Here is a 27879-nt window from a genome sequence, read left to right as displayed (position 1 = left end):
ACACCTTATCTAGGGCAACCCTACTAATAAACGCACATTTAATACTAAAGTGCAAAGCGCAGCTTCAAAGTATAGCAACATTGACATGAGAAAACACCCTAGTGGCTCGCAGAGTGCACGTCCCAATCACCCTCTGCACGTCTGTGTGTATGTGAACTTAGTCTTCAGCCTTGGAAGGTTGTGAAAAAGAGCAGGAGTGAGTAGGGTAAGTGTAACACATTTTATTACAGCCATGCAAAGCCTTTAGAGCAAATGCTGTAAAACACATGAAAAACAAGTTCGTAGTGTTCTGATTAATATTACGCTATTGCGAATTACTGGCTTAAGTTCTTGAGTAGTGACTGGTAATACTAAAGAGTACTACGTTAAAAACATGTCTCAAAAGCCATACCCATAACGTTTACAAAAAGGAGAAACATTATCACATCTATATAAAAACAAAGAATGCAACATCTGTTAAAAGGGAATACGCTTTCTTTTGTTACAAAATCCATGATTGTAGAAGTATACTACATGTGTGGGTTTCTTATTACATGCAGTAATGTACTGCATAGCCTTTGCTGTAATGATACATTTCTATTTCTGTTTCCAAACACTCACGTTAAATACACTTTAATTAATAATAATACAGTTTGCTATATCCAGGGCCACTGGAATTATGCGGCATAGAGGATCAAATTATGCAGCAAGAAAAGGCAATTTCTGCAGCTTATTTTATGACAGTATTACTTATTATTTTGTCATTTTTACACATGTTAACACTGTTTGAGCAAGGGTTTCATCTCATTATTAACAGTTTAACACCTAAATACAGCAATAAGAAATAGAAATGTGACCAGCCAATCTCTGCCAAGGGCTTTTCACTGCATGGCGACATGTTTCACCATATTTTTAATAACGTTTGATGCATTAAAGCTAAAAACAAGTATTTTTTTTCAGAACACGCAGCAGATGATGGGTTATATGGCAGATCCATATTTATGCGAAAAACACTACAGCCGCAAAATCACATAATTCCAGTGGCGCTGACTATGCCTTATTTTTTCGAGCACTCTGCTTCATCCTGCACATTCTAAGGCTGAAGTGTAGTCTGACGGGTTAGCAATAGGACCCACTAGGGAAATTGAGACTGACTGTTACTCCTTTTAGACTAGTACCAATGGGAAAAGTCAGGAATAGGCATTATGCAAACATGCTTAGGACATCTCTTCTGTTTTAAAGATGGTTATGCTTTTTGATGGGAGGAATATAGGTTGCTCAATCTAAAATGAGGGTCTGTCTTCTTTCTGAGAGACACATTTTCACAGCTCTACATTTTTTTACCCATCCAGACCATTTTTTCCTATTCCATTAGGAAAATGGGCAACACTATTGCCCTTAAGTTAAATGGTTGCAGTCAAAACTGCGTTTTACTTGATTTTTTAATATTGGACCTTCTTTCATGCCTGCTGCGCAATATCTTCTAATTTTTTTATGGGGTTTTATATAGAGCTGACCTGACCCTGGGGGTATCGGAGAGCTTTACAACAGTGTTTCATAATAGTTACATAGTAGAGCAGTCTTAAAAACATAAAGTTCAGCAGTCCAAGAGTGCTGAGGCTTCTTGAGGTAGTGGCTGAGTCCTGCGGTAGCCTCAATAATCAAAGTTGTTGTCGCCATGTACTCTAATAAAGCATTTGTTCTGCTAAACAATCCTATATTGCAGTGCCTTACGTGTGGTCATTAGTACCCACTCAAAAAGCAGTATCCTTCTTTCTAAACCTCTTGCCCTTACAGTGTGCCAGAAAAATGTTTTTTATGTTCTTCTCACAGACCAATAGGTTTTTTGTGTTCGTTTACTGTTTAAATACCTCACCCTTTCCTTCAAGGCAGCACAAAGCACCCTACCGACTTCCTCCCTTTACATTTCTCGGGATATGACCCTTCAAGCTCTCTGTGCTCCACTGGCAACAATTGCTGGCCTGTATCTAACCCACCCAGCACCAGAACCAGACTCAGATCTTTTGACCTACTTGGGGGCACGTCCTCCCTAATGAACTGCCGGCAAATCCTTTTCTTCCTTTATTCAAGTCTGTCCTCAAAGCACACCTCCTCGGGTCTGAGAAACAGCAATGCTCAAGACCGCTCTACTGCCTTGGGCACTGTACGACAATGTAACATGCAGTCAATGTAGTATTTTTCTCCTTATATTTTGTCATATCTCATTTCACGACAACCATGTTTTCACACTCTTTTGTATGGTACCTTCGATTTGCCGTTGTTCTTAAGGTGCCATCATATAGGAACATGCACAATTTCTGTTTGAAATGCTTAGGTCTGAAGAAGTTCTAATACAATTTGAAGGTTGTTTCTGAAACCCATGGACATTAAACACCATTTCAAGTGGTTTAGGCATTCTAGCATGGGCCACTGCTAACAAATTGCTCTCTCAAGCCCCCCCATTGGACATCAGATCACCCTAAAAGTTATATCTGATCCAGGAAACTGAGAAAGGCTTTGAGACTTACCGACAGCAATCTACTTGGAAATCTAAGCAACTTGTGGCGAGCAATTGAATGCACCAAGTGACTACAAATATTTAATTTGTAATGTGCATGCATACCAGACACTTAAAATGCAATGAATATACATTTACACTTTAATAGTATTTTTGAATTCTGTTCCAGTTGTTGGTGAAATAATAGGACCTTCTTCTTGTTTACTCTCCAGCATTTTGTTTTAGCAATCTTAGTGGTTACATTGTGTCACTATAAACGTAGGTACTAAAACACTTGCATAGAATGAGGCAAATGTACATATAAACATTTGTACATTTATAAGTAATTCACATTTTTTAAGGTTTCATTTGCAAACCTCTTGAGTCATCTTTATCAATTTACCTGTGAATTTCAACCCTGCACACATACATGATATGCATTTTCACAATATAACTTTGTGTATTAACAACTACATCTCCTCCATGTACAAAGAGACAGATACTTTCCTTTAGAGTTGAATCACACATATAAGGCTTGTAATATATGAACCACAAAGCACCAGACTACCATTTATCTACATTATTGTACTACTAATGTTTTGCATTTATTCAATGTATTTGTATTTTAGTTACTTTTGAGATGAGGTTTACCCTAATGGCCTCAACATTGATTTTGATTCTCAGTTAGGGATATTCTCATAAGTAACTGTTGAACTGAGCTCTGCCTCATACCAATCCTCTGGACAAAGTGTTACTATCTGTCCATTAGTTACATACCCTAGAAGACTATTGGATGGATGATAAAGAGTTTTAACGGTGTCAAAATCAGAATTGCAATACTTACATTCAGGACAACCTAACATTCACTGATAAAAAAGTATCCAAAAGCCTGTACCCCCCCCCCCCCCCCAAAAAAAGGACTTCCTGTGTGTAGGGAGAAGCGAGTGGATTAATGATGAATAGATGGAGGTTTGACGGATGAAAGGATGGGCGGATATATGCATGTCTGTATTAGGGAAGCAGCGATAGTAAGTCCATAGTTAAAGAAACTGAACAATGCCTTTCTTTAAGGTCATATTTTATCGCTGTTATCATACCCTATTTAAACAACCTCCAAAAATATTATCTCTTTCTGTTTTTGTTTTGTTAGAACATGTGAAAAATGTGAAGAGTAAGGAAAGATGAGTATGTTTACCAGCAAGGGTCTTATATTAGCGGAAACAAATACTGTTGATTTTGATATTCAATTTTCTTGATTCAACTCTTCAGCCAACTTCTCTTTCTTGGTCTGGGTTTGGGATTGCCCATGCCATTGTGCACAGATCTCATGCTTCCTTCATCTTCTGGTTTGAGAGTCAGAATTTGAGTGCAACCAATTTTAGTGATATTATTGCTGATTGTATGCTAAATTAGCCCCATGGTGATGCTTAATACTTTGTCTTTTGTGTTCTCTGCAGGTTTGGGAAAGCATGATTCTGCAGTGACCCCACCCTGCTTTCTCTGACACTAGAACCCCTGTGCCTTTCCAGAGAGACTTTCAATTATCACCAGTGATCCCGTGGAGGAACAAGAGAAACCATGGACTTACACAGGGCTGCATTCAAAATGGAGAGTTCTTCTTATCTGCCCAACCCCTTGGCATCTCCAGCCCTGATGGTCCTGGCCTCCACAGCTGAAGCCAGCCGTGATGCCTCCATTTCATGCCAACAGCCTAGGCCTTTTGGTGTACCAGTGTCAGTGGACAAAGAAGTGCACATTCCTTTCACCAATGGCTCATACACTTTTGCCTCTATGTACCACCGGCAAGGGGGCGTGCCCGGTGGCTTTCCTAACCGTGACTTTCCACCCTCACTCCTGCACCTCCACCCCCAGTTTGCACCCCCGAACCTGGATTGCACCCCCATCACCATGCTAAACCACAGTGGTGTTGGTGCATTCCGGCCATTTGCCTCCAACGAAGAGCGGGAGAGTTACCAGTCCGCTTTCACACCTGCCAAACGACTCAAGAACTGCCACGAGAATGACTCTCCACACCTGCGCTTTTCAGACGCTGATGGCAAGGAGTATGAGTTTGGGAGTCAGATACCATCTGGCTCCCCCAGTTCTCTCAAAGTTGACGACACAGGGAAAAAACTTTTTGCTGTCTCTGGCCTGATATCTGACAGGGAGACGTCCTCCAGCCCGGAAGATCGTAATGACAGATGTGAGTACCTCATCCTTTTGGACACCTCTTAGTTTGCATAGAGCATGCCATGTTTTTGTAAAAGCATTGTTTACAGCCTAACCTTTTGTGCTAGGGTCATACTGTTGAGCCATACAATGCTGAGGGAAATCACTGAGATATCCTTGAAATATCAACATTTAATGTTTTCACATCATGTAGTAACCGGCAATACTAGCAGTGCTCATGTATTCAAAAAGCAGCGTTGTAGAAAAACCTCTGTACTGTTGATGTTGTTTATACTAAGGGTTTTGTTTCTTCCATAAATTCAGTTTTAGTTCTCATTAACCATCACAAATTTACCAACTTTGTCATTTATTGATTTTATACATTGCTGTAATAGTGAAGTCCGTTTCATGTTACTGTTTGGTATCTGCTGATATACATGTTTCATTGTAATCTAAAGACACATTTTTTTGGTATTTGTCCATAATCAGATTATTCAGATGAAATTTACTAGCGATGTGGACATCAGATCATGGATATAAACGTCTTAAGCAGAATTATGGTTACTTCATGTTTGATTCAGCCAGTTTAATATGCCCATTGAGGTAAAAAGCACCCTTGTTTCTGCTTAAGTAGTTCATTGTTATGGTCAACGTTTGCATCGCAAAAGAAACCGGCAGGCAGCATCTCTCACAGCCCTAAGTCGATACCCCTTTGATGCAGACTTGTTTTCTATATGACCGTTAAAAAAACCCCACACAATTTCAAGACATTTTTTGGCGAGACTGACACACAACTCACCCTTGCTCCGATGTCCAGAGGTGACGGAGCGCACAGAAAATATGTTAGGGGAATTAAACATGTATCTGTCAAAATATCCGATGTTCCTAATCACAAACCCACGTATATTCTAATTCTACACTATTAAAAAAGATACCCAGATCTGCTCATCATGACTCTTATTTACTAAAGGAATGAGAGGCACTTTGTGGGAATCTTAGACACGCCTCATTTGAAGAACAGAAGAATGTTCTGTTCTTAGCTACTCTACAGCAAATGGTGAACCAGTGTATTTTGTCCTCATTTTTATTGCTTCTAAACAAAACATCTTTGCTTGCCATTTACTCCTGTCTTTCACGTTTTAAAAACAGCGCACAATTAGTTAGCAGTTTCAGCCGTTCCTAACGTATTCCATACGTTAAAAAAATTAGTCCAAATCAATGTTATTCTTTTTGTTACAGCATAAAACTGTACACAAAAAGGCCCGCTGTGAGTTTGGGGCAAACCTGGTTATTTCATTGATTACATCATAGAAACTTAAGTGGGGGAAATGGAGTTACTGAATGATATAGCACTAGGACCACGAGTATTTAAGAGATGGCTCAAAATGTTCAAAAGGGATCCTTGAACAGAGGCAACAAACATTTCAACAGTGCTGACGTTTGCTTGGGTCAGCAGGAAGGTATCTCCCATGCAAGCCCCCTTTAAGTCTGGCTGGCAGCCCTTTATTACAGGAATCTAATGGTTCTCTCTAAGTTTATGATGGGGTTACATGTTGGTAGTATCCTCTAAATAAATATGACGCCCCTTGTAACTTCCTATCTTAATGTAATGTCCATCTACCGCCACTCTCAATTTAAGATATGCTGCTAGGAATAACTATCTAGTTAGCCAGGTGGATATAGTGGGAAAGGATGGCACAACTATGCAGCAGAACTAACTAGTGGAGGGAGTAAACCAGTGGGGAGATGAAGAGCAGGAGCACATATATCCTAGATGCAGCTGTGCTTGCACGACTTTAGAAAGGTATGTATATTCCCGAATGTATGGTATTGTAAACAAATAAATAACACATGATATTGCAGAAGAACGGTTAGCTAGAAAGCAAGGCTTTACTTCAACACAATCACACGCATTCTTGACTTTGTGCTAATAGGTGAGCTGGTGAAAATCTCTGCTTTCTCACCTACTCTGCACCTTTTGGCTCACTTGAAAGGCTGCCATGATGTTAGATTCCATTATTTTAGTGAGATTGTTTGCTCGGGCAAATGGCACAGCGAAGGGTACATGCAAAGCTTGTTGCTCATGACATATCCTTGAAATTGGTAATTTGCTTAGATACATAGCTGACTGGCTAAGGGTTTTCTATGGGGAGACTGCGACCACGAACCATTGCTTTTTCTGTTGAATTATTTGCCTTCTATTGGTAGGTTTGATTCTTCGGTGCTCTTCCATTCCATTTGAATTACGACACTCAGGGCACGGTGACAGACAACCGTATACCTGGTTGCCTGTATGTGGCTGACAGAACTGCACCAGATAGTATAGCAGAGACATTGACCTGACGTGAGATGTCTCCACTTTCCTGTCGTGTAGGCCGGTCTGAATGGAATAGTTTGTGCGGGAGGGGTCGTGGACTACCCAGAACTTTGTGCGGGAGGGGTCGTGGCCTACACCGAAGTGTTACACTTACACCCAACGTCATGTTTAATTCTTGCTGCGCTCCAGAGGCCTTCGAGGAAAATGTGCCGGCACAGCATGTGAATTCTCAGGAGGCAGCTGATTCTGATGTTGTTTAGCATATAATTGTGACAGTGTAGCTGTTTCACCTTACTAGTACGAACACGGGGCTCCGTTGGACATATTTCTAACACAAACAAAAACAGTTTTGTGTTATTAGGCTCGTGTGTACTTGTCACATGTGAATGCACATCAAGCTACAGGGACTCCTTTTTGTGTAGCTGTGCATGGCATTTGGAGCAAATGGGTGAGGCTATTTTATTAGAAAATACGGACAGCACTCATGTGGAAGACCGGATTGCAAGACTGGCTTTTGCTTCCCACTGTTTCAACGGATCAGACAAAGATCATCAAATGTGGCCCTGCACAATAGTACAGAATGTCTCTTTTGATTCTCCATTTTGAAGAAGATTAGTGTTTTTTCAGGAGAGTTATAAGCAAACTCCAAAAGTGTATTTTACGAAGGAACAGTTCCTAACCGTACCGACTACATGCTGTCACTTGCGAGAGACTACGGAGCACAGTATAAGCTATACGTATTTATTACTGGTTCCAGCATTGGTTTTAGTTTTACGCACTGATTGTTCAAGCCTCTACATGCCTCATTTGTTATGGACTGAGATGGAAACACTGAAGAGATGTATCTTATGTACAAGTAATGTAAATTAGAAATTTCTTTGTTAGCAGAGATGGCAGAAGACAGCGTAGTGTGGGAGTTGAAGGATGAGATGTATTCCTCCTCAGATAGGCTGGTGATTGCTTGGAAATGCTTTCATAGAGGATGTGGGGCTAAAGCCATTTGACAATTTAACTGGTGCTGAGGATCCAATGCATTGGGGTTGACTAGGAGAAGGACATGAAGGAAAAGGCCCATTCTGCAATTGCTGCGTGTATTTTTATGAGTACATTGCTTACATTGACGGACCACATGTATCTCATTGGTACAAGGATTTCGAAATATCAAGCAACCTCTGCACATCAGTTGTAGAAATTGGTCAGCCATGCATTCCTAACTGACACCTGCCGTCAGTAGTGTCTATTAGTCTATTACCTGGTGTCTCTGTCACCAGAAGCAGAAGGGTGGCACTGTGCTTAGAGTTGCCCTTCGGTGAAGAGGCACTTGAAAGCTCTATGCATATGTCAGGATAATATATACAACACTGATAGTGACATCAAGAGGCTGACCCTGCTAGTCAAAGTGCTGGCAGTGTGTTTAAGCCAATCAACTGAAAAACAACTCAAATGTTGTTTGCACTTTAATACTCATGTGGAATAGTCATCTGCTTATAGCATGGTTTGAAAGTCAGAGCTAGTAGGAAATGTACATAAGTAAGTTTTATTTTTACTGCAAATAATTAAAATAAATGGGACAGAGAAATTGTTATTTTTTTGTACCGGAGTGTTGAATACTTTGACCCACTATCCAATTGGAAAAATAACTTTTGAAAAAACGTTAAAGTTACAACAAACCTTAATTGAAAGTTAATGAAGTAAAATTTGCAATGAAGGGAAATTCAAATATTAAAGCACTAATGCAGCCTTACCTCATCCTCAGTTGTTGATGTTTTTTTTATTTTTATTACTACTTTATGTGATATTATAATGTTATCTAGTTTAGTACGGGATTGTAATGTAGATTGTTTTATTATAATGTTATGCAAGAATATTGCATGCCATTATGTGTGTATTTCTGTTACATTTGTTTCTCTGTAGTGTGTTTCTTATGTATGTTGTTGGCAGTGTCTGGTGTATGCCTTTACACGTTCACTTTTGAATATTTTATTGTTTTATACATGTTTGTAAACGTATTTGGTCTATTGCTGATTCTTCCCGTCATGGTTTTGGCGTTGTTTATTTACTAATATTTAAATGCCTGTTATGCGTTTCATATAAATTTAAATTTTAGAGTGGTTTGATGCAGACTAAAGAGATTTAGTGTATTTATCTTATTGATTTTTTATACCTACTAACTAAACAATGGGAAGCTAAGGTTACTTTATAATTTTAACTGAATGTATTTAACAATTTTATAAACCACAATTTTTCCATTCCATGTTAGGAGCGTCAATAAAACATTGCAGTCAATTTATAGGTATCATGCAGCATTTGTCATCAGGCTAGAGAACATTTATATTACAAATACATGGTACATTCGCACTTGACTTATAGGTTCATATTTTCAGGGTCGGATCAGTACTCCAAAGTTAGCATTCTTCCATCCACACACCCTGTCCGAACATGTTTCTTATAGCAACCTCTCAGTTTATAGATCTGCTTCTCTGCAACTCTTCAACGATCCAGCCATACTTTACCTGTAGGTACACTAGGAGCTTTCACTGCCCACACTGTTTCTACAATATCTCTTTTAGCAATAATTAGGCCTAAGTCTGGGCCACTGAAATCATGCAATGGGGAAGAACCAATGTATGCATCAAGATTTAATAATTTATGCGTCAAGAAAATAATATTTAAGCAGCTAAATGCACCACATGTTGTGAAAGTATTACTTTCATTTCATTGTTATTTTTAAATATGTGGGGACTAAGGCTTCACCTCACTAGTACCCATTTAATGCCAAAATACAGCAATAAGCAACTAAAGGTGACCATTCAACCTTTGTGAAGTTCCTTCTACAGCGCAGCAACACCTTGCTTTATTATCAGTAACTTTTGATCCATCCAAGGTAGACGCAAATTCTTTTTGGCTAAAATCTTCAAATTGTGCAGGAGATGATGAATTATGTGTCAAATGTGGTAAATCCATAATTATGCGAAAAACGTTGCAGCTGTAGTATTGCATAATTCTAGTGGCCCTGGCCTAAGCCCTCAAAGGCTTTCTTATGTCTGCTTAGGTCACATGTAAGAAGCTCGCTGTTCTGTCCTGATACCTTAGGCACGTGAGGGAGGACTCTGCCTAGGCACCAAATGTCACTTTAGTATTATAAAGTTGATATCAATACCTAAATTGTACTAATCTATAGCATTCTGAAATTGCTATTTTGTGAGTGACATTAATGCTGGTTGCCAGTCAGTATTATTCATCTGCACTAAGTCAATCTGAGTTCCTTAAGCATATCTGGGTATGTTATTGTATTTTTTTTAGGCAGTTATATCAATATGAATTTTACCCTTAGTGGGTTTGTTATAGTATGCCCTTCAGGTCGGCATTATGGGACTAGAGAATTTTATAGTTGTAGCTAGCAGAAGATTTGGGCCCAGAAGATCCCAAACTCCTCCTGTAAGGTCGAGCATGTTTTGAGTACAGATTTGCGATCTCTGCCCTCCCCTGCTCCATGGCAAAGAGTCACAAGAGCAGTAGGGGGTGTGGATCCATGGAGGCGCGGGCCCAAATGTCACACTCCCTGGCTTTGCTTATAACTACAGTGTTGGTGCTAACATGTCCCATGTTTGTGATACCCTATTTATCGCACCCCTTGTATCCATCTAAGGTGGATAGATACCTGTGGCAGGAGAGTACCAACCCATAGTGGAGATTGAAGTATTAGTTTTTTTTTATTCCATCCCATTACTTGGTGGGATTCTTTCAAAGATTGACAGCTGTCCTAGTGGGCGAGGGTGCATTAGTTGGCAAGGGACTACCATAAATGAAGTGTAATACATAATCTCGACCCATGGCTCACTTTTTGCTGTAATATTCAGGGGCTGGCTTTGTTTAAAAAATCTTTTCATTAATGTCCACTAAATGAGGTGCCCAACAGTAGGTCATTGAAATTGCATTACCTATTATGTTCTACTTTTCCACCTGTAATGCTTGCTGTAAACCTTGTTTTTAAGATTTCTTTTCCAGTTTATGTATTTGATTCTTTTTCTTCTTTATCAGATTAAATTCTAAATAAGAAATCAGTGGTTTCACCTAACACAATATCCACAGAACCCATTGACTCCAGTCTCTTAGAATCACTGAAACATAAAGGGTACCCAGGTTCCAAAAGCAATCCAGGCCATACAGTCCTGGGAACCCACTACAGTATTCGTCCACTATACAAACGTTCATAACTTGTTAATTTCTGAGAAAAATATAAATACTTGTTATAGATTTGGGTTTTTGATAAGTGCACGTGCATGTGTGGAAGTATGCTTGCTACTTCAATGTGGTCTGTGTATTCAGTCTTTTTAGAACAGTTAAACAAGATTTCGATTGCATGAGCAGGTGAGCATTTGTAGAGTGTCCTTGCTTGTGCATCCCGATGTCATAATGTGGGGTATTTATAAATGCATGCATTGATGTATATATAGCGTAAACCTAGCTTGGGAGCGCAACACAATATGAAGGATTTTAGGAGACGATTAAGATTCTGTAAACCAAGTGGCGATCAACATCTTTCAATTTCTCAGCTATATGTGACGTAGTTGCATTTTTTAATGGTTTGTCCAGAATCACACAATTTTCAGATTCCGTCTCAAGCCCCTAGGTTTCAGTCAGTCGCTTAAGCACGAGACCACACCTGTTGCTTATGCAAATCGTACGTAGGAGTTGAGAGTATACTACATATGTGTAGGGTGCGTATGTGTGCACTGCTGTTCAAGGCTCCTTGACAAGTTTATCAATGTGCATTTCTGCTTGATTCAAAAAGGAAGTCCTTCCCATAAGTGACCAAATGCCCTACTAGTATTATTTTGGTCTTTATGAAACAGTGGACCATATAGGAACTGCGATTGCACGTGTAATGTCCTAATGTCGTTTGGATTTTCATTGAGCATGTCGACAATTATGGCCCGAGTGTACTGATTTTGTATGTGTGATGCACATGCTTGAAAAAGAGGGAGACAGAGACACCAAATCGAAGAAAAAAATGTACGTCAATAAATTGCGAAAAAGTGTTGTAGCAGAAAATATTTCTTTTTTGATCTTCTGGAGCAATTGAAGTCTCTCTCACACACATACACGCACACCCACATACATGCATCCACGCAATACATATCTCTACAACCAGTTAAAATTTCAGTGGCTGCAGATATTAAAGTTCTCCCTACCACAGTAGGCAGGAATAATCTGTATTATGCCGAATTTTAAAAACATGTAAAAGAAAGAATACAATTACACATAGCAAGTGGGTGACAAGCTTGAACGTCTAATCCACTGAGTATGTATGTGTGTGTGTTGGAGGATGCAGGGTTTATGCTGCACACCTGCAGATCCAGTAATGGGAAACATCTATGTCAGCAGGAGTAAGGTGGGGTCAGTTTCACGACCATAGGGTCTCGAAAAGATGTACAAAACTAGTGTAAATGGAGTAAAGATGGAGGGTATCCTGTGTACACAGCTGGCCGTAGACCCATACGACATCCTGGTGTCCCTATTTAGCATTTATTATTTGTATTTAGTGAATGTGTGGGTATAATTTTTATTACCGCATCCTAAACCTGATTTCTAAGATACTGCACTACCAAAACAAAGGTCCACGCTTTACTGTAACCAACATGTCATTAGGCGTCTTTTTTCTTCTTACATTTCTATTGGTTGCTAATGGTAACGCATCCCATATATGAACACTGCCTGGCCACCAAGGCGCAAACTATCAAAGAAAAAATATTGCAAATCTAGCCAGGAAAAAAGATTTAAGATTATAAAAGAGACATTTGAGAAATCTGGAAAAAATTGACCATGGATAAAGACAACTATAAAAGTAGAATTAAAAGAAACAATAAACATATGTTGAGGTTATGTTTATTCACCTGTCTTTCAGCCACATTGCAAGTTTTTTAAATGACAGAGATGACAAACAAGCATTTCCGTCATAAGATCAGAACTTTAAATAAAATTCCAAAATAATACATTAAAATGTGGGTGAGTAGGTGTTATTATCCATGATGAAGATCCCATACTGTAGGCTAAACCGCAATGAAAGCCTTGAAGCTAATGCAATGACTAGGAGTGCCAGACAAGATAAATAGTGACTGTCAATTTGGGCCCAGTAGCAGTAGAATGTTACCCTCAAAAGTACTTTTTGTATTTTATATAAATATATAGTAACCAATTTCAAAACTAGTGATGGTAAATCTTTTTTTTTTACCTCCCCTCCTGTTTTTCCTCCTTCCCCACCATTCTCCCACCCTGATCATGGCTGTTGCGGCTGTTAATACGAGGCCCGCAGCAGGTAGAGGGAGGCCTGCCACGGTGGCTTCCGAGGAGGCCGAGCCTCTGGATGTGGACCTGTGGCCAGCCGGCCTTGCCCACGCTGCACCAGGCCTGCGGCTCCTCCCCCTGTGGCTGGAGTGCATCACCTCTGCAAGGCGGACGCCAACGGAGTGGAGGGGAGGTGAGGCCGGCCCACCCGCGGCCTACAGCAGAACACAGCAACCAAGCTACGGTACCGCACTCACTCGTACATCTAATGCACTGTCTGTTGTGGCATTGATTGTACCCTATGTTTTCTTTCCTCTGTCAATGGATGGCTGTCCTTTCAACCATTATAGACATGCCAGAGTGAGACTCGTCCTAGTCACAGAGCTCATACAATGTGAGGTTTTGGAGGCTGGAGATGTCCTAAGATGGGACTGCTGCTTCAGGCTTTGGAAACCGATATCTCATTAAATTCTGGTATCTGCAAGGGCCGTGCATTTTTCTTCACACTATTTAGTGCGTTGCACGGTTTCTCTTGCTAGATCCAAGTAAAATCAAAAATAGAGCTAGATTAAAATTAATTAAAATTAGAACAGTTGAGAGCATAGTTTGTTCATTGCTTTTAACTCTACCACTTAACAAATTCATAGACTGTCTAGAAATATTTTTCACATTTTTACCTATGTTTAGAGTCTGTGGAATATTTTGTGAGGTCAGGTGAACAATAATAAATCAGTAGGCTATGAGTCGCCAGAAATCTGTATTTATGTGTTAAATGTTTCTATTCCTAACACTCTTGTCTGAAGTTCCGAATTATCAGTAGTAACTGACCCTATTCCCACCACACCAGGAAAAAGAGAAGTAGTTTACAAACAGAAAATCCTACATCCTGACAGCAGATTCGACTCTAGCATTCCACCAATATACAGGGTTTCTATCTTCAACCCTGCTGTTTTTCACATTTGTGTAGCTTAGGCACCTTTGTCGGTGGTCATTCATCCTCTGCTCCTGGATGAAGGAATTCACCAGCCGTTCCTGGATAAAAACATGTCTGCGTTTGTCCTGGGTCTTGTCCATCATCACACTCTAACTACATATGATGACACTAAATGCTAGATGTACTCTCCACCCGTAACAATGATCACTTGGTTCCGTTTGTAAAACATAAAATCCAGCTGTTTCGTATCGCCCAATTCACTGCCTGTTCATTGTGATTACTCTATTGAGAAATCATAAAGTCTCTTCAATTTGCAGTTTTTTAAAAGTGTTATTTAAATCAAGGCAAAAGGAAATAAAAAGCTACCAACCATTTAAAAAGAGTCACATATCCAGATTTGCTGGAAGTAGCTGGTAGTAACTTGTAAGGAAGCCATTTATGTGGGTTTCAATAAGATTGTTAATAATTGCTACGGATAGTGCGGAGAGTATATGGTGAACCACTGTGATGGGCTAATCTTGTTTGGCGCCGGTGGCATATTCTTTGTTGTGTGATTTTTGAGACACAAACAGACATTGAACATAGCTGAGACAGTGCTACAGGAGCAGGAATTTTCTAGTGGTAAAGTGTTGTCGATCACTCCCACATCAAAGGGGACACAGAGAAAAGTTACTGAAACAACTGTTCTGATCAGTAGAAGGGCTGTAAGACATTCAAGTAGTGGTGGCAAAGGTAAGAGCATTTGGGATGACAGCATACAGCGCAAAAATGTTAAAATGTTCCTGCCATGAACCTCAAATCTTTACATGCTTGTAGGATCAGTGACTCTGGTATATTACTGCCTTCAGCAACAGACTTTTGTCAATGCCAGTTCCATTCTGCCACTCATGGTGTTGCTGAGGCCGTCTAGGTGTTGGCCAGGTTACACTTAGCTAACAGGTTGTCTCCCAATATTAAGCTTTTCCTCTCAAAAAGTATGTTGCGTGCCATCAAAATCAGAAGAGCCTCCTAAATCGCCTGTGGTGAGCAAAGCTGTTCTTTTTTTTGAGGACTTGACATCTACGTGTTAGTACATTTTTGAGAAGAAACAGCTGCTTTTGAGGAAAGCAACTTGTAATTGCTATTTGGGGGCTTAAGGTTTTCTGTTTCTTAAGCAGATCTCTAGCTCTAAACTAAAAAAATGTGTTTTTATCTCGTACTTTTTTTGTTATGGAATCTACCCCGGTGTTTTGCAAAATAATCTGTGTCCAAAGGTGATTCTTGAAGTGTCTTGCCTGGTTCCGTCCTGGTTACATGCCTGGAATGGTGCGACTTCCTCATATGGAACAGCGTAGCATAATTGTACTTCCAACAACATGTAATTTAAGGGGTTAATACGAAATTATTTTGAAACCATAAAAGGATTAGAGCAAAAAAAGAAAATAATCTGTAGCAGCTCGTGCTGGTCAATATTTTGTTCATACTGACAACTGTTTTAAGCTGCAGATTTCATTCTTGGTAGTACTGCCACTTTAAAAATCAATACACACTATTGATTTTGCTAAAGATCTCGAGCAAAACTTGTTTATTCGGGTGCTTGCAGTATCTTTCAGCAGTCCTGAACATTTTTTGATTGTGAAACTAGTTAAGCGTTTATTTCTGTTCTCTTTTTTTCTCATTTTTACTTTTTGCTTCTTAAAAATACAAAATAAACAGACCATACACAATGAAAATGTTTGTCCTCTAGGCCTTTGCCTCAGAAATCCGGGCTGGCCAGGAGCAAGAGCACCGTTTAGTTGATTGTCAGTAGAAAGGTGCAACCCACATTGACTCCTGGATTTTGGGTCAGAGTCAAATATAAGAAACAAAGGGGCATATTTACATGCCCATAGTATCGCTTTTGGGCCGCTGTTGCATCACTTTTGTGACGCAGCGGCGGCGCAAAAGATGCGCCATGGTGCGGGGTATTTACAACGTGACACATCTGGGAGATGCGTCACGTTGTAAAGTTCTGCGCCAGAAGGAGGCGTTCCTGCACGGGGGGGGGGGCGTTCCTGCACAGGAACGCCTCCCAAAAGTGGCTGAGCGAAATCTACAAGATTTCACTCAGTCTTTTTGGGGCCCATGCTGCGTCAAAACCCTGCGCCTGCTTGAAGCAGGCGTAAGGATTGACGCAGCTTTGGAAGAATAGGGCCCCCTGAGCATTGCTGGAGCTGCGTCGTGCTTGCGACGCAACTGCAGCAATATGACACTTTTACGGCACAGATGCGTGACGCATATGTGCCGTTTTTGCCCCATGGTGCGCCGCATTGTAAATGCAGCACAACCATGTTAGCGTAGGCATGGCGCACAATAAGTGGCGCATCCCTGCTGATATGCAGGGATGCGCCACTTATTGTAAATATGCCCCAAAGGATGTAAGACGAACAACTTGTTTTTGAAGTCTACAATGAAATACCACTGACACCTTAACCAACCTAAGCCTAAGTGGTTGAGGTATGAGAGGGCAATTCATGACACCCTACAGCAGGGGTCTTCAAACTGTGGGGCGCGACCCCCAAGGGGGCCGTGGAGCGATGCAAAGGGGTCGCGCCTTCACAGTGTCACAGCTTCAGCCCCCCTCCTCCCCCATCCTGTGTCTCAGCCTGGGTTGCTGCAGTACAGCTCGCGCTCCTGGGGCCTCGGCTGGGCAGTGTCTGGAGTCTTATCTCCGGCCTGAGTTTTTCACAGGTCTTTAAAGACCATTACCATATTTACATGCCTTTGTTAACTGATTACCAAAGCTTAGTTTCTTTATGGTTCCAGTACCCCCTGGGCCCCCACTCTGCCTATTCCTTACATTTGTATTTTTACACTTACTGCTGTAGTGTAAAAATGCATTTAATGAAAATAAATATAAAGTTTGGTTGCCAAAAGAAACATGCCTGCTATGTGTTGTTTAAAGATCCTGCAGAGACCTGCTTTTGATACTAAATTGAATTATAAATAAAAAAGTATGTATTAATTAGTGATGTGACTTTTCAGTCTTTATTTTCTTTAATTATTAGTCATGGATTATTGAGGCAGCCTAGAACACAATTAAAAGTGCTTCCTATTTATATATGCTGTTCTAAGTATTCACAGATAAGTGCATAAAATACAGCTGTAGGTGACTACTTATTTCTGGGCCATCAAAATAATGAGCTGGTAACCCTAATCATTAGACTGGAAGTTTGTTGCAGGATCAGCACAATATTTATTTCCTTCACCCTCGAACCCTGATTAATGCCATTATAGCAATAGTTTAACTTATATCTGAAACCCTACGCTTCAAGTTTCTGGAATTGCACCCTGCTTTCAAAATACTCACTTCTCATTCTCGCCCTAACTTTCACGTTCACCCTGCACTCCCAGCGATCACAATGCACTCACACTGATCACCATGCACTCATAGCGATCACAATGCACTCACACTGATCACAATGTACTAACACTGATCACCATGCACTCACACTGATCACCCGCTCACCCTGCACTCACACTGATCACCATGCACTCACACTGATCACCATGCACTCACAACATTCACCCGCACACCCTGGTCTCACAGTGATCACTCTGCACTAAAAATTCGCTTGCATTGTTCACTCTGTACCTCACCATGCAGTCATACGAGCACACTTCTCACCCTGCACTCATGTGACACTCCACTCACCTGTCCCCCCCTTACTGCTCAATCTGTAGCTCACTCAAACAAGGCCATCATTAACCATGCACTAATTCGTCCCACTCTGCACTTACAGCCGAACCTAAATTCATATGGTCACCTCACTCACCCTGCAGTCACTCCTTTTACCATACTCTCACACTGTTGCATTGCTCACCGTGCAGTCACATGGGCACTCTTGTCACCCACACAGTGCAGAAGGTTAAAGTGCCTGGTACAAAGAAGATGTACCATGCACATCACAGAACTGAGTGTGAGTAAACTATGAGTAGCACTATAAAAAAATGAAATGTTTGTCAGACAGGTGCTATAGAGAGATGAGGTGTATTGTTGGTGAGTGGTAGTGAGGGAATTCATGGAGAAAGTGGAAAGACTGTTGCACCGTGTGCGACCAGTGCTTGTACAAGCCCTTTCTGGGAGTGTTAACCCCGCCCCCCCTCCCCGAAATTCGGGTCTAGTGGATCCTCTGCTTCTGCCTATTATTTACATTTGTAGTGCGCTACTGTTACCAAAAGGTGTCCTGGGGCTAATAACCATCTGTCTGCAATGTGAGAGAGGGATCTGGGGTTGGGAGAGGAGAAAAGAGAGGGATGGAAGGAAGGGGGTGAGAGGAAAGGGGCATGGGTAAACTGCTTAACTCTGCACAAGACCACCACGGTTTGAATGCACCCTTGCTGCTCCCGGCCATGGCCAGGTGAGCTTCTAATGTGGTAGAGCGTATTCCTGCGGATTGGGAGGCCCTTCACAGAGGTTGACTAGACATCTTTCTGATGTTAATTGCTGTATTTTGGTTATAAACTGGTACTGATGGGGTGAAATCTTTCCTCAGTATTACTGTGTTTAAAAAAATTCTAAATAATAAAGCAATGCTACCCCAAAATACGCAGCATCACAGAACATTATTTACATTTTCTACTCACACAATTTAGTGAAGCCAGACGCATAATTTGGTCCTCACCTTCCTCATAACCTAGAGGTTTAGAAATTTTTGTCAGGAGGGGGTCCTTACGCTTGAAAATGTTGACAGGGGGGTCTCGGCATCCAAAAGTTTGAAGACCTCTGCCCTACAGGAACAGATCGTCCTCTTTTTATACTAGCCTCTGGTAGGTACATTTTGGTGCATGAGTGTTGATTTTTCCTTTTTCTGGTGAAAGTGCACCTTCGAAAATAAATGCAATCAATAAATTAAAACAGTTGCATTTCTTGCAATCTTAGTAACACGAAGAGAACACATGCAAGAATTAATCGATTCATCCATCCTCTTCCTGTTTGTTTGCCTGTCTCTCCCGATAGATAACAATCTCTGTCTGTTTTTCTATTTTACCCATATCTCTCTCTCTTTATTTCCCTTTTTCTGTCATTGAATATGTAAGCTTTGGTATTTCTAAAGAACAAACATAACTGGGTAGCAACAGAGCGCTGAGACTGGAATAAATGTGGGGCCCCCTGGAGGTGAAATTTAGTATCTCGAGAAGGCAGCTGTTTCTCCAATCCCTGTGTGGTACCAGATCTATCTGGTGGTGGGCTACTGTGTGAACCCTGGTGACGGTAACCTGGGGCGGGCTGCTAATGGTAGGTGAATTTTAGGGACACCCAGGTCACAAGTCGTAAAAAACGAAGTGGGGGGGTCGCTGTCACCGGAAGTGACGTCAAAACAGGAAGTGACGTCACAAAAGGTGCCGAGCTCCTCGTCCCAGAGAGGCCAAAGAGTGAAGTCCAGCTGTTTGGCAGGGGGGATGGCGACCCCCCGGTAAAATAAGTGGGGGACGCCGTCCACCCGCGTGGTACTGTGACTCGAGCCCTGGGGACACCAGACTTCAGTGTGTACCAGCGGCGGGTTTGTGTGATGAAGGCACTGAGGTTTAGCCAGGAGAGGGGCTGCCTGGACGAGCCTGTGGACAGGCGGGGAAGAGGAGAGCTTGTCGGAGGGACATGGAAAGTCCCTGTGGCTAATAAGGCTGTGTTCCTCTGCCATTTGAGGACCAACCCTCTGGGCATCATTTTTTCTGGTTTGACCCCAATGTAGTCCTGGGAAAGTGCAAAGAGTCACCTTGTGGCCTGTGATCATCACCAGACTAGTCGTAGGCCCTGGGACCCATTGCTTGAGCGGTTGAGTCTGTCTGATACCACCTTTAACCAATGTGGCAGGGAAGAAGAAAAAGGTAGAGCACTTCTTCCTATTGTGTGGGGGAAATCCAGGAGTCAACTATAGAACACTCTGGCAGAATCACCCACAGAGGTAGACTTGTCGCTGCGGGAGAAGGTTAATGTTCCGTCCACACATAATTGGGGGCTGTTATACAGGAGAGATCTGGTATGATAAAGCATTAAGTGGGCTAGAGAACCAGTCGCGGCCGCTGCAGGTAAGAGCAGTGGGTCGGTGGGGCTGGCCTGGGGGGGGGTTTGAGAGATGACCACAAGGGGAAATTAAATAAATAATGAATTTTCCCTCGTGGTCGTCTCTCAACCCCCCCCCCCCTCCAAGGCCGGCCCCACCGGGGGGGGGGGGGGGGGGGGGGGGGGGGTTTGAGAGACGACCACGAGGGAAAATTCATTATTTATTTAATTTTCCCTTGTGGTCATCTCTCGAAATCCCCCCTCCCCCCGCCAGCTCCACCGCTCATACCTGCAGCTACCGTGGCTGAAGAGAACAGAATCTAAAGGACCTAATCAATAGAGTTCCGAATGTATTGAAAGTGCGGGAGGAGATTGGATTGTCAACACAGAACTTGGAAGGATTTTTGACTTGGACTAACAATATGGTGCCAGATCTGAAATCTGTTCTGAGGGCTGCAGTGTATGTCCAAGTAAACATAGGGGATGGGTTTGGGAGGATGGACACTTTGTACATGAACACACATCTTAAAGTGCTAGGGGTTTCAGTGGAAGTCCTGTAGAGGGACCTTACAGTGAGCATTGGAGAGGAAATATCTGGCATTTTGGATTTGTGATTCGGCAGAATAGACTTGTGGCTGAATTGTAATCTATTTTTTTCTATTCAGGGTATGTAATTTCATGTGATCGTCACCTCTTTTGAAGGACTGGGTTCTTTTGGACCCAGCGGTGCCAGGGCACAACACCTGAAACCTTCGTGGGTAACCTGCTCTGGCGTACAAGTCACAGAGACACGGGACACTTCCTTCGGCGTCAAAGAGTCAAGGTTTATTTACTGCAGGGAACACAGAAGTCACAGGAAGTACATCGAGTGTAGTTCGGGGAGACTGCTTCAAATTGGTTATGTGGATCGCTCCTTTTATACAGTTTTTACCCATAGGCTAACATTGAACACAAAGGTTTACAACTCAGTTCCCACATCTAGCTCCCAGAGGGGTCGCTTTGGTCACTTTGAAACACATAAGGTCCGGAACATAAGTGCGGAAACATTTGGCGGTTCCCAACTGTAAAAACCCATCTTCCCACCATTGGCAAATTCCAATCAGCAATCAAGTAGATCGAAACAGGAACGAAGACAGGTGCAGAGGAAGACGGAGACAGTGGGGAGATCGGAAAGGGTGTAAAAGGGGGGGTGTCGGGAAACACGAGATACAGGCATCAAAGGGACGTGCCTAATGAGATGCACGGCTGAGACAATAAGTCCGTGCGGCAAGATGAGCCTCGAGCGGCGCCACCTGTCTTACAGCAGCAACCCCCTCGTCATAAAGACACTTTCAAAGGACATGTATCTTCCGCAAATATCTTGGGAATCCCAGGGTCGTGAAGCGGACAGCGTCCGTTCGCTGACTACTTGAGGGCAAGAGACAAAATGGATGCCGTATCTAAGATGGAACCCGTGGGTAGAGATGAAAAGCCCACGTAACAAACGAACGGTTTAAGTTAGCACAGCGAAACTGCGCACACTTACTAAACTCGTCATTTGCGGTTCATAGATACCAGACTCGACCATATTCGTGCGAGTTGAAGACACCACTGACAATTGTCACGGAACCTCAGACGCTCCTTTTGCCCTCATGTAGGCAAGCACTAGTCGGAATCATATTCGATATTCATCAGACCATCAAGATGTCGCTGTAGCATAGCCTTGTCCAACCGAGTCCCCTTGGTAACAGGTGGTTGTCTCATACACGTTGTAGCACAGAGGCCACATAAGGCAGGACCACACTGCACACAAAGGCAACACGTGAACAGGAACACTACCACAACTCCGATGATCATCAAAATCTTCCAACCCCAAGTCGACATCAGGCCCCAAAACCAACCAAGTAGCGTCCAATCCCCTACATCCACGTGTATGGATTCGGAGATCTTATGCAACTTCGAGATGGCTTCATAGACAGTAGGAGCATTATCAGGTATGAAAATGCAACAGCTCGAATGGATCACTTTACATACCCCACCGCGGTCTGCCAAGACGACATCTAAAACCATACGGTTTTGTAACGTCATAAGTCTCTCCGCCTGAAGTTCTGTGGTGATATTACCAAGGGCACTGGCAGTAACATTAGCTGTCGATTCTACAACTCGAGTCAAATGTCTCAGGTTCCTACTATTAACCATAGGTCCCCAAAACGGGAGGAAACCCTTGAAAAAGTCTCCTGCCTCTTGACCGGCAGTATCCTCTTCGCTAATTACGCCTCGTACAACTCTAGTCTTATGATAATCGGCATCTACAGTGAACGTCGGAGGCAACAGATTTGCAACAAAACATGAGCCCATGAAGTCTGAGGGCAACCATGTGTATGCACGATCATGACAGATGAAGTACGTACCCTTGGCAGCCAGAAACACAGGGGTCGGGGACATTGGCAGAACGTAACTTTCAATGCAAGCACTTACTCCAAGTGAGGCTTGCGAGCCACGACCCACAAGACAAAGATTACCAGTGTGGGGTACGACCCATATTGGAGGCGAGCTTTTAAACTGCTTTTCATTAACGAACATACTATATTCCCCTCTACTCAGGACCCTATAGGCTTGTACCTCTTCCTTAGGGATGAGAAAAGCATCATGGATCTCATCTTCCATATCCTCTATTGCCATCGATAGCACCCACTGGTACGAGGTAGGACCAGGTTTGGGGGAACGTTGTTCTGGAATGGGGTGGAAACCTAGTGCGCTTCGAAGCATTGTTTGGTATGCTCGAGCTGACCCTTGGGAACTATATGGTAACACCAGATATGGAATTCCCTTACCCGTAGTATGTGGCATCAACCCACACACCCAACAATTAGTAGTGTTAACCACTAACTGATGCTGATGGAGGAGCTGGATAAAGGAATTGTTGCGGAATTCTACACGTCTAGCCTGTTCGTGTTCCGGTAAAATGTGAAAGGAATGGGGAGAAGCAGTAGTAGCAGTAAGAGTAAGATTAGGGTAAGGAGTAGGAGTAGGGGTAGGAAGTAAAAAGTAAGACATAGCATAATACACCCCACCCGCCAAGAATGCAGAAGCAGTTAAGAACAATACAAACAATTGGAATACAAAACATTTAGTACGACTGAGTTTCTGCAGTTTGACTCTATACGCCTGAGCTCCTTCCAAATCGTTCAGCTTCAAAAATGCCATTTCCCTACGACCGTCCGCAACGTTTCTTGACGCACTTCGTTCTGTGCAGCAATGGTCAATTCCCAGGAGTTCCTAGGAACCGACGGCCTTTAACCTAGCGTCAAGACCTACTGTCCAGAAGGAAGTACGCGCGCGGCCCTACGGCCCTCAATACACAATATGTATTTATCTAGCACAATAATTCAGCTGTGGAAGGAAAAAGATACAAGGAAGAAGCTTAATATATATATATACAAACAAGTTTCAATGATACGAAATGTTCAAAGTTGATCAGGGGAAACGAAGATATTGCAGTTATCAATTTCAGCAAAGCAAGAGATTTTATTAGTCCTTAATGCGAGAACGCAAAGAATATCGATGTTTCCCGGGACGTGTCTGCTCGTCGAACAAAAGATCCGTTGAAGAGACAGCGTCCTGCTGATCAATTTGTTGATTTGGTCTTGAGTCTTTTGCTGACAATGTTCCAACAATGGCTTTCTGCTGCGCTGAGGGTTCACCAACGAGCTGTGCGTCGCTAAAAGGTACAAACGCCGGCAATGTCTCTGCTTCTGTTGACGCAATGCCTTTCCTCACCCACGGGTCTGCCGGTAAAGGAATAGGGACTCGTTTACAATGGGTAGCATGTACCCAATTCTTCCGCCCCTCAAGACGAACGGCAGTCCTCGTGGCCAGGAGCACCTGGTGAGGTCCAACAAAACGGGGGTCCAGATTCTTCTTGCGTGAGAAATTACGGGTGACAACCCAATCACCGGGTTGGAGCTGGTGGCCTGGACCCTCCGTCTGCGTCGGCAAGGCGTCGTAAACCTGTTGATGAATTAACCTCAGTTTAGCAGTCAAGTCATGCAAGTAATCAATCAACATCGGATACTCAAGATCAACGAATATACCTGGCCTAGGAACCCCCCACACATTCGCAGGACGGCCGAACACTATTTCATAGGGACTAAGCCCTATTCGGGAGTGTACAGTCGCCCTAGTTGACAGTAATGCTAGAGGCAAAGCGTCAGGCCACGAAAGTCCAGTCGTAGCCTGAATCTTCGCTAGCTTTAGTTTAAGGGTACCATTGTACCCTTCAACCAATCCAGCTGACTGAGGATGATTGGCGCTATGGAATTTTTGATTAATTCCAAGGCCCTTACACACATTCTTCATCACACTTCCAACAAACTCACTTCCGTTATCTGACCACACGACTCTAGGCATTCCATACCGAGGAAAGTATTCCTTCAGTAGGATTTTCGCAGTAGACAAAGCAGTATTATCTTTGAGGGGATAGGCCTCAATCCATCGGGAGAATGCGCAAACCACAACCAAAACATATTTTAAGTTATTGCATCGCTCCATATGGATGAAGTCCAATTGAATCACCTCAAAGGGATACGAAGGAGGAGCAAAACTGCCAGGGGGAGTTGGGGTTCCTTTGCCAGGATTGTACATTATACACACCATACAATTCTTCACCAGACGTTCAGCACACTTTATAATGCCATCATTCTTCCACACAGGCGACAACAACTTGCAAATGCCTTTCGCGCTGATATGTGCTAACCCATGTGCCATTGTCACAACGGCCAGCACATACGCATCAGGCAACATCCATCTTTTCTGATCCGACAAATCAATCCAACAACCATTCACATCCAACTTTCCCGTACTTTCTTTCCACTTCATCTTCTCCGTCTCGGTGGCCTCATTCTGAATTGCTTTCACGCTCTCTATGGTATTCTCACACATACTTGATTCTGTAGGCCACCTAACCGAACTCGTCACATACATTCGAGTGCTAAGGTTCCGGGCAGTCTCCTTAGCAACCTCATCTGCAAACGCATTACCACGACCAACATCATCCGTCACTTTACGATGCGCACTACATTTAACAATCGCAACTTGAGCAGGCAAAGTCAATGCATCCAAAAGATCATTCACAAGTTGGCCATGCTGTATTTTCGTGCCGTGTGACGTCAAGAAACCACGTTCTCGCCACAATCGTCCAAAGCTATGCGCTACACCGAAAGCGTACTGGCTATCGGTGTACACATTCACACGTTTCCCTTTCGCTAATACACATGCTCTAGTAAGAGCAATCAGCTCTGCAGCTTGGGCAGAATTCTGATTCAATCTCGCAGTCTCAACGACAGTATTCAACGTCACAACAGCATAAGCAGTAGTCACATCACCATTCGGCAATTTAAAACATGACCCATCCACATACAAAGTGCCGTCAGGATCTTCCAATGGGGTGTTTTTAAGGTCCACTCGACCTTTTGTTTCCTCTTCTGTACGCAAGTAGCAGTCATGTTCTGTTACTTGATCTGACTCTGCACTAATTGGTAACAAAGTTGCCGGGTTTAGGACATTACAACGTTTTATCTGAATGTGGCTTGCCAAGAGCGTCAATTCGTACCCAGACAACCTCGCACTCGTCAAGTGCTGAGTTTTCGTACGATTCAAAAGAGTGTCGACTGCATGCGGAACCATCACCGTAAGCATATTATCCATGACCAATCCTGCTGATTGTCGGATGGAGACCGCAGCTGCCGCAGTTGCTCTCAAACAACTCGGCAATGCTCTAGCTACCGGGTCTAAGGTCGAGGAAAAATATGCACATGGACGTTGCTTACCACCAAAAGGTTGCGTTAAGACACTCAACGCACAGCCTTCTCTCTCGTGAACATATAACGTGAACGGTTTGCTGTAATCAGGGGTACCTAACACAGGAGCCGAACACAATGAATCACGTAATTCAGAAAAACTTTTCTGACATTCTTCCGTCCATGGTAAAGGAGTTGAAACATCCTTGCACGTAAGAGCCACCAATGGTTTCGCTAGCAATGAAAAATTCGGAATCCACTGCCTACAGTACGACGTGATACCTAGAAAGGCACGCACATCTCTTTGGGTTTTTGGCACAGCCATTCGCGCAATCGCTGCAATTCTCTCTGGGGTCAATCTCCTTCCCTCCTTTGACAATAAGTGACCTAGATAGGTTACTTCTTGACAACAATATTGGAGTTTAGAAGGTGACACCTTGTGATTTAACTCACAGAGATGTTGCAGCAACGACACCGTAGCAATTTTGCAAATGTCCTGAGTATCAGCAGCCACCAATAAGTCGTCGACATATTGAATTAAGGCCGCACCAACCGGCAACCTAAACGCATCCAGTTGTCCCTTCAGGGCTTGACTGTAAATCGACGGACTTTCACAGTAGCCTTGAGGAGCGCGTTTGAACCGGAAGCTACGTCCACCAAGAGAGAAACCGAAAAGGTCCCTGCTCTCTTCGGCGATCGGGATGCTGAAAAAGGCATTTTTCAAATCAATCACCGAAAACCATGATGCAGTAGCTGGAATCAGAGTCAGTAGCGCCGTGATGTCAGGCACAACAGGGAATTGAGGAACCACAATTTTATTCACCTCCCGTAAATCGATAACAAAACGATAAACAGGCGGTTTGGTAGGATCAGTACGTTTAAGAATAGGCAGCACAGGGCTATTGCACACGTTTCCCCGAGTCTCCTCAATAACATCTTTCTCGATCAAATCATAGATGATCGCTAACAAAGCTCGTTCACCATCAAGGGAGATACGATATTGGGGAATACGTGGCAATCGTACATTCGATTTCAACTGAACAACATAAGGGGAGATATCAAGTAGGCCCACATCGTTTGGACCCGTCGCCCACAAAGACGCAGGAAGAGAATCCAATTCCGGTGGAAGCTTATCGAGAGACAAATACATGGGAGAGACTACCCTCTCTCCTAACGTAAGCTTTACACCCGCAGGAGAACAATACAAAGTTGCGTACAAACGTTTAAGCAAATCCAGACCCAAAAGGTTTTCACCACAACCAGTGGTTAAAATCAACGGAGCTTCGAGCTCACAAGGCCCAATTTTAAGGGGCAAAGGGCGCGAAACTGGATTGCTAACGGGGGCGCCAGAGAATCCAACGGATATATTTGTTAAGCCAGACAAAGGTGCGCCAGGGAGTTTCGAATGCATAATGGAACTTTTCGCTGCACCAGTGTCCAACAGAAAAGGCTCAACGACGCCCGATGTAGCGACTGCGACGTAAGGCCCTCTCTGATCAACCGGAACTGATACCACTCCCTCTCCTTGTCTTTGGCTGTCCTAGTAATTACTGTCGTCAGTTCCCTGATCGACGTAATAATCGTCTACATTGTACTGCGCAGATCGTCCTTGCGATGATCCACGTTGATCGAAACAGTTATTAGAATTTGATGAGTTGTCAGAGCGATCGTTCTGAGCACCACGGCCTCTACCACGTGATGCATTCTGTGAACCACCACGGCCTCCTCTAGACGAATTACCACTATTACGATCATTTAAAACAGGACAATCAAATTTAATGTGTCCCTCCTGTCTACAATAAGCACATTGGTTGTACCCCAACGAAGATCTGTTGAAAGAGGAATCATTACGCGACTGCGATCGATTCGATTGCGACTGTGATCTATTCTGCTGAG

The 27879-nt window shown here is 42.9% G+C and overlaps 1 protein-coding gene across 6 annotated transcripts in view; it reads left to right on the top strand.

The window, feature by feature from the left end:
* RNF220 (ring finger protein 220) overlaps positions 1-27879 on the top strand; it is a 726058-nt gene that overhangs the window by 10732 nt on the left and 687447 nt on the right. For 3 of the 6 annotated variants that reach the window (XM_086952313.1, XM_086952312.1, XM_086952317.1), the window contains exons 2-3: positions 3934-4679; positions 13279-13494. In XM_086952313.1, the coding sequence (XP_086808439.1) occupies positions 4055-4679; positions 13279-13494 (841 nt within the window). In that variant the 5' untranslated portion in view covers positions 3934-4054. The remainder of the gene's footprint in view (positions 1-3933; positions 4680-13278; positions 13495-27879) is intronic. The other 3 variants (XM_086952315.1, XM_086952316.1, XM_086952314.1) reach the window with 1 other exon arrangement.

This window comes from Lissotriton vulgaris, chromosome 1_1 (assembly GCF_964263255.1).
Source record: "Lissotriton vulgaris chromosome 1_1, aLisVul1.2, whole genome shotgun sequence".
NCBI lineage: Eukaryota > Metazoa > Chordata > Amphibia > Caudata > Salamandridae > Lissotriton > Lissotriton vulgaris.
The sequence above is the reverse complement of the archived record's forward strand: the minus strand, read 5'-3'. Positions and strand labels throughout refer to the sequence as shown.